This window comes from Lethenteron reissneri, chromosome 52, assembly GCF_015708825.2.
Source record: "Lethenteron reissneri isolate LAM-NWPU_2019-01 chromosome 52, ASM1570882v1, whole genome shotgun sequence".
NCBI classification, from domain to species: Eukaryota; Metazoa; Chordata; class Hyperoartia; order Petromyzontiformes; family Petromyzontidae; genus Lethenteron; species Lethenteron reissneri.
The window spans coordinates 4,072,319-4,089,288 of NC_083830.1; the positions used below are offsets into that span (position 1 = coordinate 4,072,319).

Genomic DNA, 16,970 nt, shown 5'->3' on the forward strand with positions numbered 1-16,970 from the left:
GGGAGAATATTGTAAATTAACTCCGAAATAATGGTCGCCGATGCTCCCGTATCGACCAGGATGCGCACTTCAACCCCGTCGATGTGCCCCACAACGGCCGACGACCCCGACGATGCGGCTATCACACGATCGGCCAGCACGGACCACTGGCCGGGTTCGATATGAGTACCCGGAGTGGTGCGTGATGGTGCGATGGTGCGCGATATCGGCCCCCCTCTCGTTGCGGTGTTTGAGTGCGTGACGGGCGTGTGTGTGGGCCAAACGTGTGGGGTGCCGCGACTCGCCGGGTTATGATGGTGGAGCTTGTGATGAGGCCCGTCGTCCCGTTGAGGTGTCGTCCTGCGCTGACGAGGAGAGCGGCACCCCGAGGCGACTTGGCCCCGGACGCCGCAGTTAAAACACCGCGGGAGCGCCGTCGGAGGTGACGGATGGTCGGAACGGCCCGACCCGTCCCGGCCCGACCGTGCTCCCGTCGCCTGTTGCCGTCGGTGGTAGACGGCGTAGAGCTCCTCCGTCGGAAGGGTGGCTGCAGCCACCGCACGCCCCGCCGATGCCCTGCTGGCTTTCCGCCGGAGCGACAGGAGGTTGGCGTGGAGGAGCCTTGCCGCCTGGAGCGATGTCATCTCCGCGTCCTCCTGCGCGACCACAGCGATGTCAAGGTCGTCAGCCAGGAGGAGGATTTTCTCCGTGACCATAGCGTCCACGCCGTCGTCGTCCATACGAGGGAAGGCCGACTTAGCCATCGCCAGGAGGCTCGTCCGATATGCTAGGGGCGACTCCTTCTCACCCCGCTTGCGGTCGTAAAATTGCTGTCGGCATTCAGCCGATGGTCCATAGACCCCGCCCAGCAACTGTAGTGCCATCGGTAACGTAGACCGCTTCTCTCTCGGCGCCGATGTGAGGGCGGCGAGCGCGTCGCCGTCGAGGAGCGCCGGCAGCGCGCAGAGAGCCTCCTCATCGGACCATTTCGCCATCTCCTGATGGGCGAGGAAACGTCGGCGAAAACCGGCCCAGTCCCCCTCCGCGCCGATGAACTCCTTCAGCGGGGGCAGTCTCTGATGAAGCGCAGCGGTCGTTGTAGACTCCCGCAGGCTGATGTCACCACCACTCGGCTGTGCGTCGATGCGAGCGGCCGATGGGATCGCCTGTCGCGGTTGTGATGACGTTGCAGCTTCAGCGACGGCGATGTCGGAGTGGATGTCTAGGCTGGCCACGCCCCGAACAGCTGTAGCGTCGATGGCGGGAATTTCAAATTCGGACTGCTCCGAAATGGCGGGAAGGCGCCCTGGTCGTTGGCTCGCCTCGCCCCGTGTTGGATCACCGGCCCCTAGTCGCGTGATGGTCTCCAGCGTGGCGGCAGCGGCATACAGCAGCTCCGCCAGCCTCCCGTGAGCCAGCCGTAACGCGTCTGGCTGCGGCCCCTCTTCATTTCGATGCCCCGGTAAGGAGGCGTCAGGCCCCGGCTGCACCTTGTCTTGTGGAGCCGTCTCGGGCTCGACGATCTCGGCAGTGTCTTCCTCCTGCGGTACTTTGGCCCGCGCTATTTTCCCCGTGTCCATGTTCGAATTACTTCTGACACCAGTTGAAGTACCGGTGAGGACGCTTGACGCCGAGGTTGAGGCACACGTATGTTTATTCACAATATGACAGTGGGCATATACACTCTCGAGGGGGTATCGGCCCCCTCACCCGTATAACTCGGGATACACCCCCAGCTAACTCTGTCCTAGCCCCAAATCCTCCACTAATGGGCTAGGGGAGGCTAACTGGCCCGACACTGGTAAGTCGGGCCCGGTACCCGGAGTTCCAGACCAGCTCTTACAAGAGCACCGGCTCTGGCTTTCGGGACCACGCCGCTGGCTCAATCCTGTCCGGCCCTGAAAAGGACATCGAACCAGGGGAGTCCAGGGCTCTATCTAAGACGTCTTCAATCTTCTTCCCTTAGCTTAAACATAACTGCCTTGTGCCCTTTCAACATCCCCTTTTATACCCAACCCCTCCCTGAGGGGTGGGGCCCCGGGGGATCATAACGTTCGAACCAGCCCCCCCCCAGGGTGTCTGGCTCGGACGTCGTAGAGGGCACTTGCTCGTGCACTTACATAGCCCCGCCCACTGTGTTTGTTTTCCATAGGCTGCCATGCATAACGGGCCCTCTCTTTAACACCCCTACATCTATATAAAGCACCTTCACTCAGTGAACACGCCAACGTCAGACCAACGTTGGATCAACGTTGGATCAACGTTTGTCCAACGTTCCGTGTTTCCTGGGCTTACACATCCGGAGTTTTATAGGCGCGCTGTGACTACGGTTGCTAGGTCGTCTCTGGTGCACACACACACATACACGGCACACTGGTGAGTGAGAACCCAGAATCATCGAACGTTGCGCCGACGTTAGACCAACGTTCCGTGTTTACCGGGGAATCACCTCTACAGACGAATCCGGTTGAGGCGCACGAGCTGCATCTGTCGTGGGGAGATACCAAGCCCCATGCATCTCTGGGGGCTCCATCAGGGATTGTTCATGGGGGTACAGGAAGCACTTGGCCACCCCTTCATTCATTCATTCACTCGTTTGTCCTTGCCTTGAATCTCTCCCATCTTACGTACGTGTGTATGGTGAACTTCTTTCGCACAGTACGTGGCCAACCGTGCTAATCGGAGGTGCGGGATGGCAATGCATTGCCTTGAGTAGTGTACTATTATTATTGTTGTTGTTATTCCGCTACCGACACAGACCGGGGCTTGTATTGCCTAGGGAAGGCTTACGGACTCAACATGAGGTCAGTGCTGGGAACACCAGGACAGGGGGCAACTCGAGGTGCCACCTGCACACGCATGCGAGAAGCTACGGAGCCACAACCGCGGTGGAAGGACAACAAACTAAACACGACATCAACAAAAAGCGGTTCTCATTTTAAAAAAAAAATTGCCATCAATCGAAATTATTTAAAAGTGCCATAAGCCTCCAGTTGCGATCTAGTGTCAGAAGGAAGAGCGTTCCAGACGGCCACAGAAAGCGCACGGTGCGGTGGCCGCCTTTTTCTTACAAAATCAGTATTTATTCCATTCAGCTTTTCCTTCTCTCGTGGCTTTTTCTTATCCCTCTCTTACAAGGCGCCCTGAGACATTAGTGGAAGGCGCTTTTACAACATAAAAAGCATTTTTTTTAATCATTATTATTATTTGCCTTTCTGTGCTCCTCTTCGCACTGGACACTGCCACATCTGAACCCATCGGCGCACATCGGCCTGTGCGAGTGCACACACTGCAGTTCTACTCACTTCTTGGTTCTTTCGGTAAAGTTACGTAGAAAGGAAATAATAAAATAATGAAAATAAAACATAATAAAATACAATTCTCACGACGTTTCGGCCACAACGCAAGCAGCCGTCCTCAGGTGAAGAACAGAGCTGTCGGAAAGACAGCGTCTGAATTACGCTGTATTTCCGACAGACCTGTTCTTCCTCAGGTGAAGAACAGGTCTGACTTACAGACCTATTCTTCACCTGAGGACGGCTGCTTGCGTTGTGGCCGAAACGTCGTGAGAATTATTTTATTATGTTTTATTTTTATTATTTTATTATTTCCCTTCTACGTGACTTACCGAAAGAACCAAGAAGATGAATCCCTGCAGTCACGAAAACTTTAAATCGAAAAATTCTGCTCACTTGTGTGTGTTGTTGTTGTTCATAATAATAATAGTACAAAACCAACAAACCGCTGTTAACGCAAGGAAGTCCACCACTCGAGTCGTCCTGCTCAGGGATCTTTACTGCTCCTATCAACACGAACACGCACACTTTGTAGGGCACCACCACTGGGGTCGACTTGAGCCTCTTCTTCCGCGGAGCCCGGAACCTTCGTCTCATACCTCCTTATAACCCCCCCCTCCTCCTTCTACCCCCCCTCCTCCTTCTACCCCCCCCCCTCTCCTCCTTCTACACCCCCCCCCCTCTCCTCCTTTCTACACCCCCCCTCTCTCCTCCTTCTACACCCTCCCCTCTCCTCCTTCTACACCCTCCCCCCTCTCCTCCTTCTACACCCCCCCCTCTCCTCCTTCTACCCACTCCCCCCCTCCTCCTTCTACACCCTCCCCCCTCTCCTCCTTCTACAACCCCCCCTCTCCTCCATTTACACCTCCCCTCTCCTCCTTCTACACCCCCCACCCCTCTCCTCCTTCTACACCCCCCCCCCTCTCCTCCTTTTACACCCCCCCCTCTCCTCCTTTTACACCCTCCCCCTCTCCTCCTTTTACACCCCCCCCCTCTCCTCCTTCTACACCCCCCCCCCCTTTCCTCCTTCTACACCCCCACCTCCCCTCCTTCTACACCCCCCCCCTCTCCTCCTTCTACACACTCCCCCTCTCCTCCTTTTACACCCTCCCCTCTCCTCCTTTTACACCCCCCCCCCTCTCCTCCTTTTACACCCCCCCCCCTCTCCTCCTTCTACACCCCCCCTCTCCTCCTTCTACACCCCCCCCTCTCCTCCTTCTACACCCCCCCTCTCCTCCTTCTACACCCCCTCCTCTCCTCCTTCTACACCCTCCCCCCTCCTCCTTCTACACCCCCCCTCTCCTCCTTCTACACCCCCTCCTCTCCTCCTTCTACACCCTCCCCCCTCCTCCTTCTACACCCCCCCCCCTCTCCTCCTTCTACACCCCCCCCCCATCTCCTCCTTTCTACACCCCCCCCCTCTTCTCCTTCTACACCCTCCTCCTTCTACACCCTCCCCCCTCTCCTCCTTCTACACCCCCCCCCCTCTCTCCTCCTTCTACACACCCCCTCCTCTCCTCCTTCTACACTCCCCTCTCCTCCTTCTACAACCCTCCCCCCCCTCCTCCTTCTACACCCCCCCCCTCTCCTTCTTCTACACCCCCCCCCCCTCTCCTCCTTCTACACCCCCCCTCTCCTCCTTCTACACCCCCCCTCTCCTCCTTCTACACCCTCCCCCCTCCTCCTTCTACACCCTCCCCCCTCTCCTCCTTCTACCACCCCCCCTCCTCCTTCTTCTACAACCCTCCCCCTCTCCTCCTTCTACACCCTCCCCCCTCCTCCTTCTACACCCTCCCCCCTCTCCTCCTTCTAACACCCCCCTCCTCCTTCTCTACACCCCCCCTCTCCTCCTTCTAACCCCCCCCCCCTCTCCTCCTTCTACACCCCCCCCCTCTCCTCTTTCTACACCCCCCCCCTCCTCCTTCTACACCCTCCCCCCTCCTCCTTCTACACCCCCCCCTCTCCTCTTTCTACACCCCCCCCCCTCCTCCTTCTAAACCCTCTCTCCCCCTCCTACTAACCCTCTCTCCTCTCCTCCTCATAAACGCCCTCTCCTCTCCTCTTTCCCGCCAATCTGTATCTCGTTTAACAAAAACAACCCCTCTCCATAATGAATCTGTATCTCTTTGGGGTTCCCGCCCCCCAATACACGCCTCCCCCCTCCTTTCGCGCCTCCCTTTCCCGAGTGCCCTTCTCTGAGTTGTTTCTCTAGACTGTGGTCCCTCGTCCTTTGCGTGACCTCCACCGCCCCCTCGCACCCCACCACCACCACCACACCCAACCCGAACCATGTCCCCGCACGACCCCGGATTTCATATCTGGCGTTCCGTTACCGAAGCGGGGGCGTTCTATGAAGGAGCAAGCTCGCGTAGGAGCATTGTTATCGTGACCAGAGCGAATCGCGGCAGAGAGTGCGGCTTTCGTTTTACACGATGCGAACAAACGTCACGTCACGCTTCGGCTCACCTAGACTGCGCGCGCGTATTTTTTTTGTTACGTTTTTAGCTTTAAAAAAAAAATTGGCTTCGATGTCCTGCACATGCGCGTTTCTCTTTTTTTTCTTCTAAGCAAGTAAAAAAAAGGGGCAATAACTGATGCAGTGGGGGGGAGGTGGGAGAAATTTGGAACAGATTTTTTTTTCGGGCTGCGAGTTTTAGTTTTCGGGGCGAACAGATTTCGAGCCGCGTTTGGAGAACAGCGGCGAGGAGCCTCGGGACACCATCCCAGCCAATCGTCAAGGCAATGTCACAGACACAGAATAACAGCGCCGGCTCTTTTTATGTTTTGAGTCGAGGTAAATCGTTTAGAGCGTTGTTTATCGCCTCTCGCAGAACTGTTGGAAATCGCGCTGGAAAATAAAAAATTTATATCGTTTGTTACCTTCAAAAAAATTGATAGCGTGGCAAAATATAAGTGCAGCCAACTGGAAGGCTTTAATGTGACCAGCACTGTGATTTCATTCATCTGGGCGGTAGGGAAAAAATGTTCTGCCCTTCTTCAACGCGTGTACTGTACGTTGAACTTTTCTTTCACACCATGTGTAGCCAACTGTGCTAATCGCAAAGATGCGGGGGGGGGGGGGGACAACAAACATAAACACTCATTGGCGTTGGTCAGTGTGATGACCTCTTGACCCCTTTTCGGTGGCCTGCCGCAGGCGAGTTACTCCGGCTTAGCCTAGGAGCGGACCTGGAGCTTAGCCAGGGCGAGAATGTGAGAATCAGAATATGAAGGGTGTTATCGGCCAATTATCGAGCGTTTATACATGTGGTGAGGAAAGTGAAGGGCACCACCAAAAACCTGCGGCCCACAGTCACGTCCCAGCGCTTCAACAGGCCCGTCCATGTAACGAAAAATTTCCCTGAAGAGGGAAGCTCGGCATCGCTCGCCACCTCAGCCAGCCGCCGGAGTGGCGCTAAGCAGAGGTCGCAAACGGGTTTTGATTCCTTACCCGTACCCGGCCGCACCAGGGTCGCAAATGGGTCCCCGTACCCGGCCGGGTACGGGTAACCGTTCCCTACCCGTACCCTACCCGAAATGAGTGACAAACGGTTACTCACCAGTGACTCATGGCCTACCCGTACCCGGCCGCACCAGGGTCGCCTAAACGGGTACCCGTACCCGGCCGGGTACGGGTAGCCGGGTATCGGGTAGGGTACGGGTATCGGGTACCCGGTTGCGACCTCTGGCGCTAAGGCAGTGTCCGCCTACTGCAGGTCCCTTCATTCTCCCAGGGTCAGCCCTATGTCCCAGCAACTGAAGCCGACGACCATGCCTGGTCCTAGTCCCCGACGAGAACTAGGGCTACAACCTCGGGGGCACACGCGGCGGGAGGCTTACAAAGCGGCGACCCGTCGCCACAGGCGCACGTAACGGGAGCCTGCAACCGGGGACAACGGCATTGGTGTGTCTCAGCCCTTTGCGGTGCACCACTCAGTATGAATATTCTTGCAGTCGTTCAAGCCACCAAGCCATTTGACCCGCCGGCTGGTCAATGCGAAGTGAATAATGTAACGACGCATGATCCGTCCTAGCAGTAAACTCGCGACCGTACAGATAGGGGTGAAACTGTTGAACAAAATGGACGACGGCAAGCAGCTCGCTGCGGGTAACACAATATTGCTGTTCGGCCGGTGACAAGACGCAACTCCCGTACATGATCACGACCTCCCTACCCTCTTGAACCTGGGAAAGAATGGCCCCGATACCCACGTCACTAGCATCTGTATCTAACACGAAGGCAAGCGAAAAATACGGGAATGCTAAAGATGGCGCTTCTGTCAGATGCTGGCGCAGCGTCAAAAATGCGTCGATCTCCTCCTGGCCCCAATGGAACATTTGTCCCTTTGCCATGAACGGAGGCAAGGGCATAGCAATGGGGGGGGGGGGGAACTTCTCGACAAAGCGGCGGTAGTATGACCTAAACCCCACGAATCTGCAGACCTCGGTTACAGACGTGGAAGTGGGCTAATCACGTACATACTCTACACCGTTTTTTCCAGATCCGTTGTGACCCTGGACGCATTGACGACATGATCCCTTTTGGCGTCATCTGGTCCAACACCATGTGAGACTAGGCTCTAAGGAAAGCTGTCTCGGGTGTGGACCAATCAACGTCAAGGACAGTGCATACATTATCAGAGTTATGTTTTTTGTTTGCATTATGACTGCAGGTATTGTGGTCAATGCAAACATGACTCCTTGTAAAAAAAAAGGTGTCAGTTTTGTTGCCAGATAAAAGGGTTAAAACCCAATTATCATATTTTTTACTGGCAAATGAGGTTCCAATGGCATGATCCAAGTACTTAACAGAGGACCAAAATGTTCTAAAAGACTTGTCACAACTGGGCCAAGTGTTCCTCGAACATGCAACCAAAGACAATGACATCATCTAAATAGATGAGGCAGGACTCCCACTGTAACCCCGCAAGTACCAACTCCATCAACCGCTGGAACGTGGCAGGAGCTGTCTGCAAACCCATCGGGAGACAGTTGAATTGAAAAAGACCTTGGGGTATCCTGAACACAGTTTTTGGTCTAGATTCGTCATCCAGTGGTATCTGCCAAATTGCCACATCCAATGTGGTGGGTAGTGCTGCCAGGGCCTCCTCCTCTGTCCCCTTCAGTCCCCGGACTGCTATCTTGAAACGGCAAACAAAAGAACACCCATCCCCTGTTTTGGACGTCAACTCCTCTATCGTGCCCAACTGGCGACCCCGTCCACATTCCCTTGGTCATCCTGGTTGGGGTGCGCATGGGTTTGTGGTCCCGGTTTGTGCTGCTCTCTCTTGCTTGGTCGGCTGCGCTCCGCTGTAATCCGGATGGTCCCACTCTTGAGCTGGTGCTATCGACGGGGGCTCGGAGGGCGGGATAGGGCTTGCTCCCTGGTCCCGCGCAGGACACACTGTCGGCGGTGTCGGTGGTGGTTCGCCCGCTGCTGGCTGCTGCTCAGTGTCCCGGGTTGGGAAGGCTGCATGAGGCTTTCGCCGCCTTCCTGGGGTGGTGATGTGGCTAGAGGCCCTCGACGTTGTCCCACCTCGGGCCCCGGCAAAGCAGCGCTGTTACTGCTTCCAGCAACTGATCCATCCTCCGATCTCTGGATAATGGTCTGCTGTGGCAGTGAGTCTGCCCCGCCGGGTTGGTGGATGAAGGTGCCCATGTTGGTTGGACGGCTGCCTCGGACCTTGCCGATGTACCGGCGGACGAGTCCCGACTCGGCGGGTCCGTTTCAGAGCAGTGCTCGCCCTCGGAGCCTAGAGTGTCTTCTGCTTGGGTCTCCCCAAGCTGAGCTGAAACTTCCCACCGCTGCCACCAGATGAAAAGGAGACTTGGGCTGGTATACTTAAATTTCTTTATTTGATTGTGACCGCTCGTACACCACAGCAACACTAGTCTTCTTGGCTCTTTCAGTAAAGTCATGTAGAAGGGAAATAATAAAATAATAAAAATCAAACATAGTAAAATAATTCTCACGACGTTTCGGCCACAACGCAAGCAGCCGTCCTCAGGTGAAGACCAGGTCTGTCGGAAAGACAGCGTCTGAATGAAACACCACCAGGCTTGGAGCGTATATTTAAGTTGGATTGGAGGGGGAAGAGCGCCTTGACAAAAAATCGAAACGCAACACTAGTCGTTAAACCAACCTCATTTGCACGTTTTCCAGTCCCTTTTAAACCTCCTCTCCACCAATCACCTTTCTCCAACCACTCACCCATCGGATTGCGTGACCTGCACATCAGTGCTCACACCCCCATCTTTATTTCCTGCCCGAGCGTGCCTTGTGTGCGTGATGTGAGTGACCCCTGACCTCCGACCCTTCCCTGTGTGCATGATGGATGCGTGTGGCGTGTGTGTGATGTCGAGTGCGGAAGATACACGTGTTGTTTGTGTGGTGCGAGTGTGTGAGGAAGAATGAGACATCCTCTACACTTCTAATCAATTTCCACACGGATGGTTTTATGGACGTTATGATTGTAAGATATCATTCGAATAAATTAATAATATAATAGATAATGGGACAATACTTTACCCAGGTTGTATAACAGAGAATAAAACAAGAAATAAACTGACCTCTTTTTTATTTAACCAGGTAAAGGCCCACTGAGCCATATGGCTCTTTTTCAGTAGCGACTTGGCTACAAATGATAGTGTAACGAAGTGGCTCATCATGTGGAAATGTATAGCAGCCAAGTACTCTCAAAGCATGTTTATTCTAAAGTGGAGGGATAAACCAGACGACCCGGAGAAAAATCCACTCTCCAGGCATCAGGGTCGGGATCGAACCCACGACCTCACCCATACCATGTGAAGGAGTTAACATTTTGCCGCAGTGGTGCCCGCATAATAAGATATCAACAACGTCATGTAATTTATGAGAGCCACAAGTGCAGTCTCCAGGTGATTAATTCACGTTAAAGGTCAACAATAAGAGGTGGTGAATTCTAGATTTGAAGCTTTCGTGACTGCAAGGATTCATACTCTTAGTTCTTTCGGTAAAGTCACGTGACTTTACCGAAAGAACTAAGAGTAAGAGGTGGTGAATATTGAGGCCTAGGGCAGGCTTAGTATAACAATTATACATGGATGCAATTCATGGGACAACAGCGGTGTATTCATTTAATGCCCCGTCCCATCTCATTGTCGACCTCCCCACAGACTCGGTGGAGCGAAGAGTCACAAAAGATGGTGTCGCCGCAGACCTCGGGGGACGAAGTTTGGGCCCCAGACGGGGAGCGAGACGACGTGGACGAGTGCTGGATCGACGAGAACTTCCTCCCCAACGTCATGCCGCCCGTGCTCATCCTCGAGTTCATCCTTGGTCTGCTGGGCAACGGTTTCACCATCTGGGTGACGTGGTGGCACGTCAAGGTGTGGACCAGCTACACCATCTACCTCTTCAACCTGGCCCTCACCGACCTCCTCTTCGTCGTGCAGCTGCCGCTGAGGGTGCACTACCACATGCGGCTCAACGACTGGGTCCTGGGCGAGTTCATGTGCGACATGGTGGTCTTCTTCTTCTATGCCAACATGTACGGCAGCATCTACTTTCTCACGTGCATCAGCGTGGAGCGCTGGCAGGTAATCGAGCGCCCCCTGCGCTCGCTGAGCCGACGCCGCTCGCTCATGCGCGCCAAGCTCGTGAGCGTCGCCCTCTGGTTCCTTGCGCTCGTCCCGCAGGCCGGCATGCCGTTCATCTTCCACACGTTCGAGCACAAAAACCAGACCCGCTGCCTCAGCTTCAACCAGCCATGGCTCATGCGCAACTTCAACGTGTGGAACGCCGTCGAGATGGTGCTCGGCTTCCTGCTGCCGTTCGGCATCATGCTGGTGTTCCACGTGCGCATCGCGCGCAAGCTGCTCTGCTCCAGCACCAACCCGCGCCTCTTGCAGACGCGCAAGCGAGCCGCCCACTTCATGATCGTCATCCTGCTCATTTTCGCCATTTGCTTCATCCCCGTGCACATCATGCGCTCGCTGCTCATCGCCGTCAAGCTGCTCGTGCCCAAGAACTGCGGCCTGCACCAGATGGTGGCGCAGGTCTTCTACTGGTGCCTGCTGCTGTCCAGCTGCAACTGCATTATGGACCCGCTCATCCTCTTCCTGTCGGGCGACCGGTTCCGTGTGGCGGCCAGCGAGGTGCTGCGCAAGTTCTGGGGCCCGGCGTGCGCCTGCGAGGAACCGGGCAGGGCGATGGGCAACAAGTCGGTGGTCATCGCGGTGCACCTGCACAGCATCGAGATCAAGACGGACGACGCCACCTGTAGGGAGAGCACCGGCGGCGTTCAGGAAAAACAGCCGAAGGGCCGGAAGGCGAGGAGGAAGAAGTCGGTCGATGAGGGAGCAAGGCAGGGCCGGGGGATGGGGTCGGAGAGAAGCACGGAGTCCGGCAGGGTGGCGAGGGGCGCCGCCTCGAGGGGGGAGCAGAGAGTGGAGAGGAAGGAGGGCTCCGCGGGCCGCACGAAACCAAGGACGGACCAGACGAGCACGTGGCTGACGCAGGACAGGGGGCAAAAGTTGGCCGGAGCGAACGGCGCCACCGCCGTGCTGGGAAACGGAGTGAGGGCGATGGAAATAAGGACCATCGCGGGCGTAGGGTACGGGGAGGAAACTGCGCATCGTGTTGGCACCGAGAGAAGAAATGAAGTGGGCGATAGGGAGAGTTTCCACTTTCACAAAAACACCGAAGTGCCCAGCAATTGAGATGGGGGCGGCCATCGTCGAAGCAGACGAAGCTTTCAGGTTTTTGATGCGGCGTGGAGAAAAAAAAGGGGGGGAATTCGTGCCCCCCTTTCTGAACATTGAGTGGTGAACGCCGAACATTCAGTTCACATCTGATAAATCACTTTTTTTTATGCAGTCGATGTTTTTGTGTGTGTCTAAGTTATTGGGTTGAACACATGTAACGAAGAGGAACTGTAAATGAACAAGCATGCCAACGATGCAGCGTGAACTTATATATTGTACGTCGTGTAAAATGTTTTTTGGTAATGCATTTTTTAAGTATCCCACCGAAGATGTGAACACGTTGACAAAAGAAACAATGCCACATTGGGAAGTCTGAGCAAAAAATAAAATGTTTTGGCTCTCCTCCTCTTCCCCAATCCCCCACATTTCAATTCATAAACTCCCAGTGAGATGGGAGTTTTATATATATACAGAGATATAAAAGCTGCAATGCGATGATATGAATGTATAAAATGTAACTGAATGTAGACAAAATATAACTTTTTTTATTTTACCAGGTAAGACCCACTGAGCTATGTAGTTCTTTTTCAGAAGCGACCTGGCCACAAATGATAGCTCAACGAAGTGGCTTATCGCGTGGACATTTATAGCAGCCAAATACTCTGAACGCGTGATGTCGATTCAAAATGTGGAGGGGAATAACCGGAGGGACCCGGAGAAAAATCCACGTGAGCTGGCGTGGGAGGCAGGATCGAACCCACGACCTCCTGCATATCAGGCAAGGTAGTTAACATCTCGCCACCGTGGCGCCCCAAAACATAGAGATGCGGTGAGATAAGAGAAGCGAGAAACGGATAGGACAGACGTGAAGTGAAAATGAGAGCGAAGTAGACAAGAAACGAAGGTTGTATTCGACAAGGGGAGAGAGATACGGACGGAAACGAGGTGAGAAAGAGAGATTTGTTAGGATTTTTAAAAATATATTTGCTAGAAATTGAAATCGAACTGATATTTGGTTCACCCCTAAATGTATAAATTAATCTAGATCCTCATGAGTTTCTTGGGCCCTAAGCTTTTGCTTACGCCTGAGTGCCACCACTGCACGTAGGCACGCGCTTTGCCCTTCATGGCTGAACTCCTGAATTAAACATTGCCATTCCCAAATAGCATGTTGAGCCTGTAATTCGTTCCTTTGAAGTTGCAAGTCAGACAACGTTTTTCAGCCGCTCGCCAACGTCCAACTCTCAGGCCCTCGTGTTCGCTTGTTTTCCAGATTGGTGGAGCAGTGCATGTGACAATGATTGTCGATTGCTTTGTTGATTTAACGAAGTAATATCCCTTTCACGAGGGGCAGATTGTATTCCTAGATCTCAGTAGGAAAGAACGAAACGTCACAATAATAACCGTCTTTATTAATTGACATCGTTTGAGATCTTTTTGTTTCGTGTACCGAACATGGCCAAATCATGGGCAACGCATGGACCATTGAGAGAGCAGTGGCTTAACGCCGTGTCAATGAAACACCTCGTTTGGTGGTGAAGCTGCTGCTGCTGCTGGGTTGGCAGCGGTACACGATCACAAATAACAAACAAGACAAATCTCAGCACGTTCGTCAATAACACTGCCCCCCCCCCCCTCTCAAAAAAAATAAGTATATAACAGGTTTCAATTGAAAGCTTTCGTGACTGCAGGGATTCATATTCTTGGTTCTTTCGGTAAAGTCACGTAAAAGGGAATTATTTTATTAGATGTGGTTTTCACAATTGATGATGATTGCTTGTGTTGCAATCGAAACGTCTTGAGAATTTTATTGTTTTATTTTTATTATTTTGTTATTTCCCTTCTAAGTAAATTTACCGAAAGAACCAAGAATATATAACAGGTGTTAACAATGTGCAATAGGTTTTACCCTTTCTGGCAATAAAACAGGTGTTGGGATGTTAAAACACCAAGTGGAAACCCTTTTCTAGGAATCTTAACACCTATTTTATTGCCAGAAAGGGTCAAAACTATCCTTGTTTTTTCATACTTTGATACTGGACAAAAAAAGGTCCCACGTTATATAACAGGTGATGTCTCGCAGCAAAGGCCCCCTTCCCGCAGCACATAAGCCGTAGAGGTAGAAGCCGGCGGTCCTTCCGAGGTGTTATGCGTTGCATACTTTTTTTACATTTATTTTTGGCGCAGTGCTCTTTGACGAATGTGCTGAGATTTTTAGAAAAAAATATACACGCTATTGTAAAACACAAAGATGGGATCTTGTGCGTCTACAATAGGTATCAGCCAGCATCTTACAAAGCGAGTCAGCGGTGGGCACACCGATGACTGTATTTAAACCGCGAGAGCGAACGCGAGCAGGAGAAGGGAAGGAATGTGGTAAGTGAACAGTGGCATGGTTTTGTCGTCACTGAAAGTTTAAAGCATCCCTCAATTAACAATCGATTAACAAGAACAATCAGGTCACCCCGAAACACCTTCGAAATAACACAGCACACGATAACATTTGACACGCGTACGTATGTTGAACTTCTTTCGCACCACCATACGCACGTAGCCAACCGTGCTAATCGGCAGTACGGGGACAGAAACAACAAACTAAACACCTGAAGCAGTCAAATTTCGATTTAAAGCTTTCGTGACTGCAGGGATTCATCTTCTTGGTTCTTTCGGTAAAATCACGTAGAAGGGAAATAATAAAATAATAAAAATAAAACATTATAAAATTATTTTAAAGCTTTCGTGACTGCAGGGATTCATCTTCTTGGTTCTTTCGATAAAGTCACGTAGAAGGGAAATAATAAAAATAAAACATAATAAAATTATTTTAAAGCTTTCGTGACTGCAGGGATTCATCTTCTTGGTTCTTTCGGTAAAGTCACGTAGAAGGGAAGTAATAAAATAATAAAAATAAGACATAATAAAATAATTCTCACGACGTTTCGGCCACAACGCAAGCAGCCGTCCTCAGGTGAAGACCAGGTCTGTCGGGGAGACAGCGTCTGAAACGTCGTGAGAATTATTTTATTATGTTTTATTTTAATTATTTTATTACTTCCCTTCTACGTGACTTTACCGAAAGAACCAAGAAGACCTAAAGCAGTCCTCGAGAAATTATTCGACAAGACATCGTAACATTACACGTTCGCCTATCGCTTAGGGTTTTTGCCACTTTCCCGCCTCTGACCCTTGACCCCGGATGGTCTGGGAATTGGCATCTGGTGTTTGGGTGGCAGGGATTGGGTTGTGCCGCTGGGCTGAAATTTTACTGCGAGATACCTGCACAGTTTTTAAGGCCGACTGGTTTTAGAGTGGCAACCCTCTACTACATTCGCCATTGCAATTTTCATCCAAAGTATACAGGAGCTCCCCAACTCACGAATTTTCAGAGATATGAACAAACCTGTCCGTATGTCCAGTTGCCCGTTCGAACCGAGAGACGTGAGTTCAACCGCCGCGCAATAGATGGCGGTGATGGCATCTACATCTGCAGAACATGAAGAACCAGTGGCATCTACGTCTACAGGAGATTATACAACTTTTAAAGCCATTCCTTGTGTTCGGTGTGCATGCCGTACAAACATGTTTGGAATCGACGGGAGTAAAGTTGGACTTACAAGAAATCAACTTACGAACAGACCTCTGGAACCAAACTCATTCGTAAGCAGGGGAGTCCCTGTATACCGTATGTACTGTACACTTATTGATTCGTGCATTATTGTACAGAAGAGCTAGAATGATAGGCATTTTTTCGCAAACGTTACAAAGCAGGAAACAAACAATTGTGATTATGTGGGGCAGGAAAGAAAACTTTGGAAAATGTAGAGATGTTTTTTTTATTGCACCGGCACGAAAGCTAACTTTATTTAAAAGTCATATTTTTTAATGAAAATCACTTACAGTAAAATAATTATCATATCATAATATATTACAAGATGCCTATATTTTGGGGAGTCGGGGGTTGGGTGAATTGTGTTGCGTGTACTGTATTCGTTATTTTTACGTGTATTTATTTATTTAAGCCAATTGCGATTTCAAATTGAGAATTATTTTCTTGTTTCGGTTTGCATATTGGAGAAACACAGATATAAACGGCGGTCAACAGGTACCACTGTAAGTGACAAAAAAAAAATAAACGTACCTGCAAAAAGTGATACCCGCATGCATATTCCTATCGTATCCACAAAAGCAGTGTTCGTGAATGTTGATTTTTTTTTTTTAGTTAAAGATTTGACTTGACTATACGTAGGATAACAATGACGAAAGCACCACAAGTGACCACAACCGCTGCCCACCAGTTCGTCAGTTGGTTAGTTCATCCTCGTCATTCCCTGCGGGACACGAGACCGCAATGAGTTCCCTCCCACTCCTTCATGTCCTTGGCAACATGTTGAGTCTCGCCCCAAGAGAGGCTGATCGCTGCTAGCAGCTCATCCTTCGCGATCTTTAGCCAGGTGGTCTCGGATGTCCCAGATTTACTTTTGCCCCGTGGTATCAATCTTAGGGCAATTTTTGGTATGCAGAGATGTACCCATTTACAAGGCTCCCAACGCTGACACCAATGTAACTTAAGAGTACTGGGGATAAACGGAGATACAAACTGAGATGAACAGGATTTGAAGCTTTCGTGGCTGCAAGGATTCATACTCTTAGGTTTTTTCGGTAAAGTCACGTAGGTAAAAAATAATGATAAAATAATAAATGAAAATAACTTATTTAGTTTTTTTCAAATCTAGAATTTTCACGTGACTTTACCGAAAAAACCTAAGAGTATGAGATGAACAAGTCACTTTGTTCGAGAATGCAGTAACTGCGCTTGTGTTATAATTGGCTCATAGATTAATCTGAAAAGATTTTACCCACTTCACCGATTGCCCGTTCTGATGATATTTTCAAGGGAAAAAAATCGTCGAACGTCGTCACTCGAGCATTTCATATTCGTGGGGCTTTCGTCGACTATGTTATTAAGAGATCCACGACCGGGTGAAATCTACCGATTGAGAGTTGACTAAA

General features: G+C 51.4%; 1 protein-coding gene across 2 annotated transcripts in view; it reads left to right on the plus strand.

Annotated features, from left to right (window-relative positions):
- Positions 1–12,338, plus strand: part of LOC133355918 (P2Y purinoceptor 1-like) — a 38,424-nt gene extending 26,086 nt beyond the window's left edge. For both annotated transcript variants that reach the window (XM_061573341.1, XM_061573343.1), the window contains exon 2: positions 10,431–12,338. In XM_061573341.1, coding sequence (XP_061429325.1) covers positions 10,458–11,975 — 1,518 coding nt within the window. In that variant the 5' untranslated portion in view covers positions 10,431–10,457 and the 3' untranslated portion in view covers positions 11,976–12,338. The remainder of the gene's footprint in view (positions 1–10,430) is intronic.
- Positions 12,339–16,970: the final 4,632 nt, after the last annotated feature.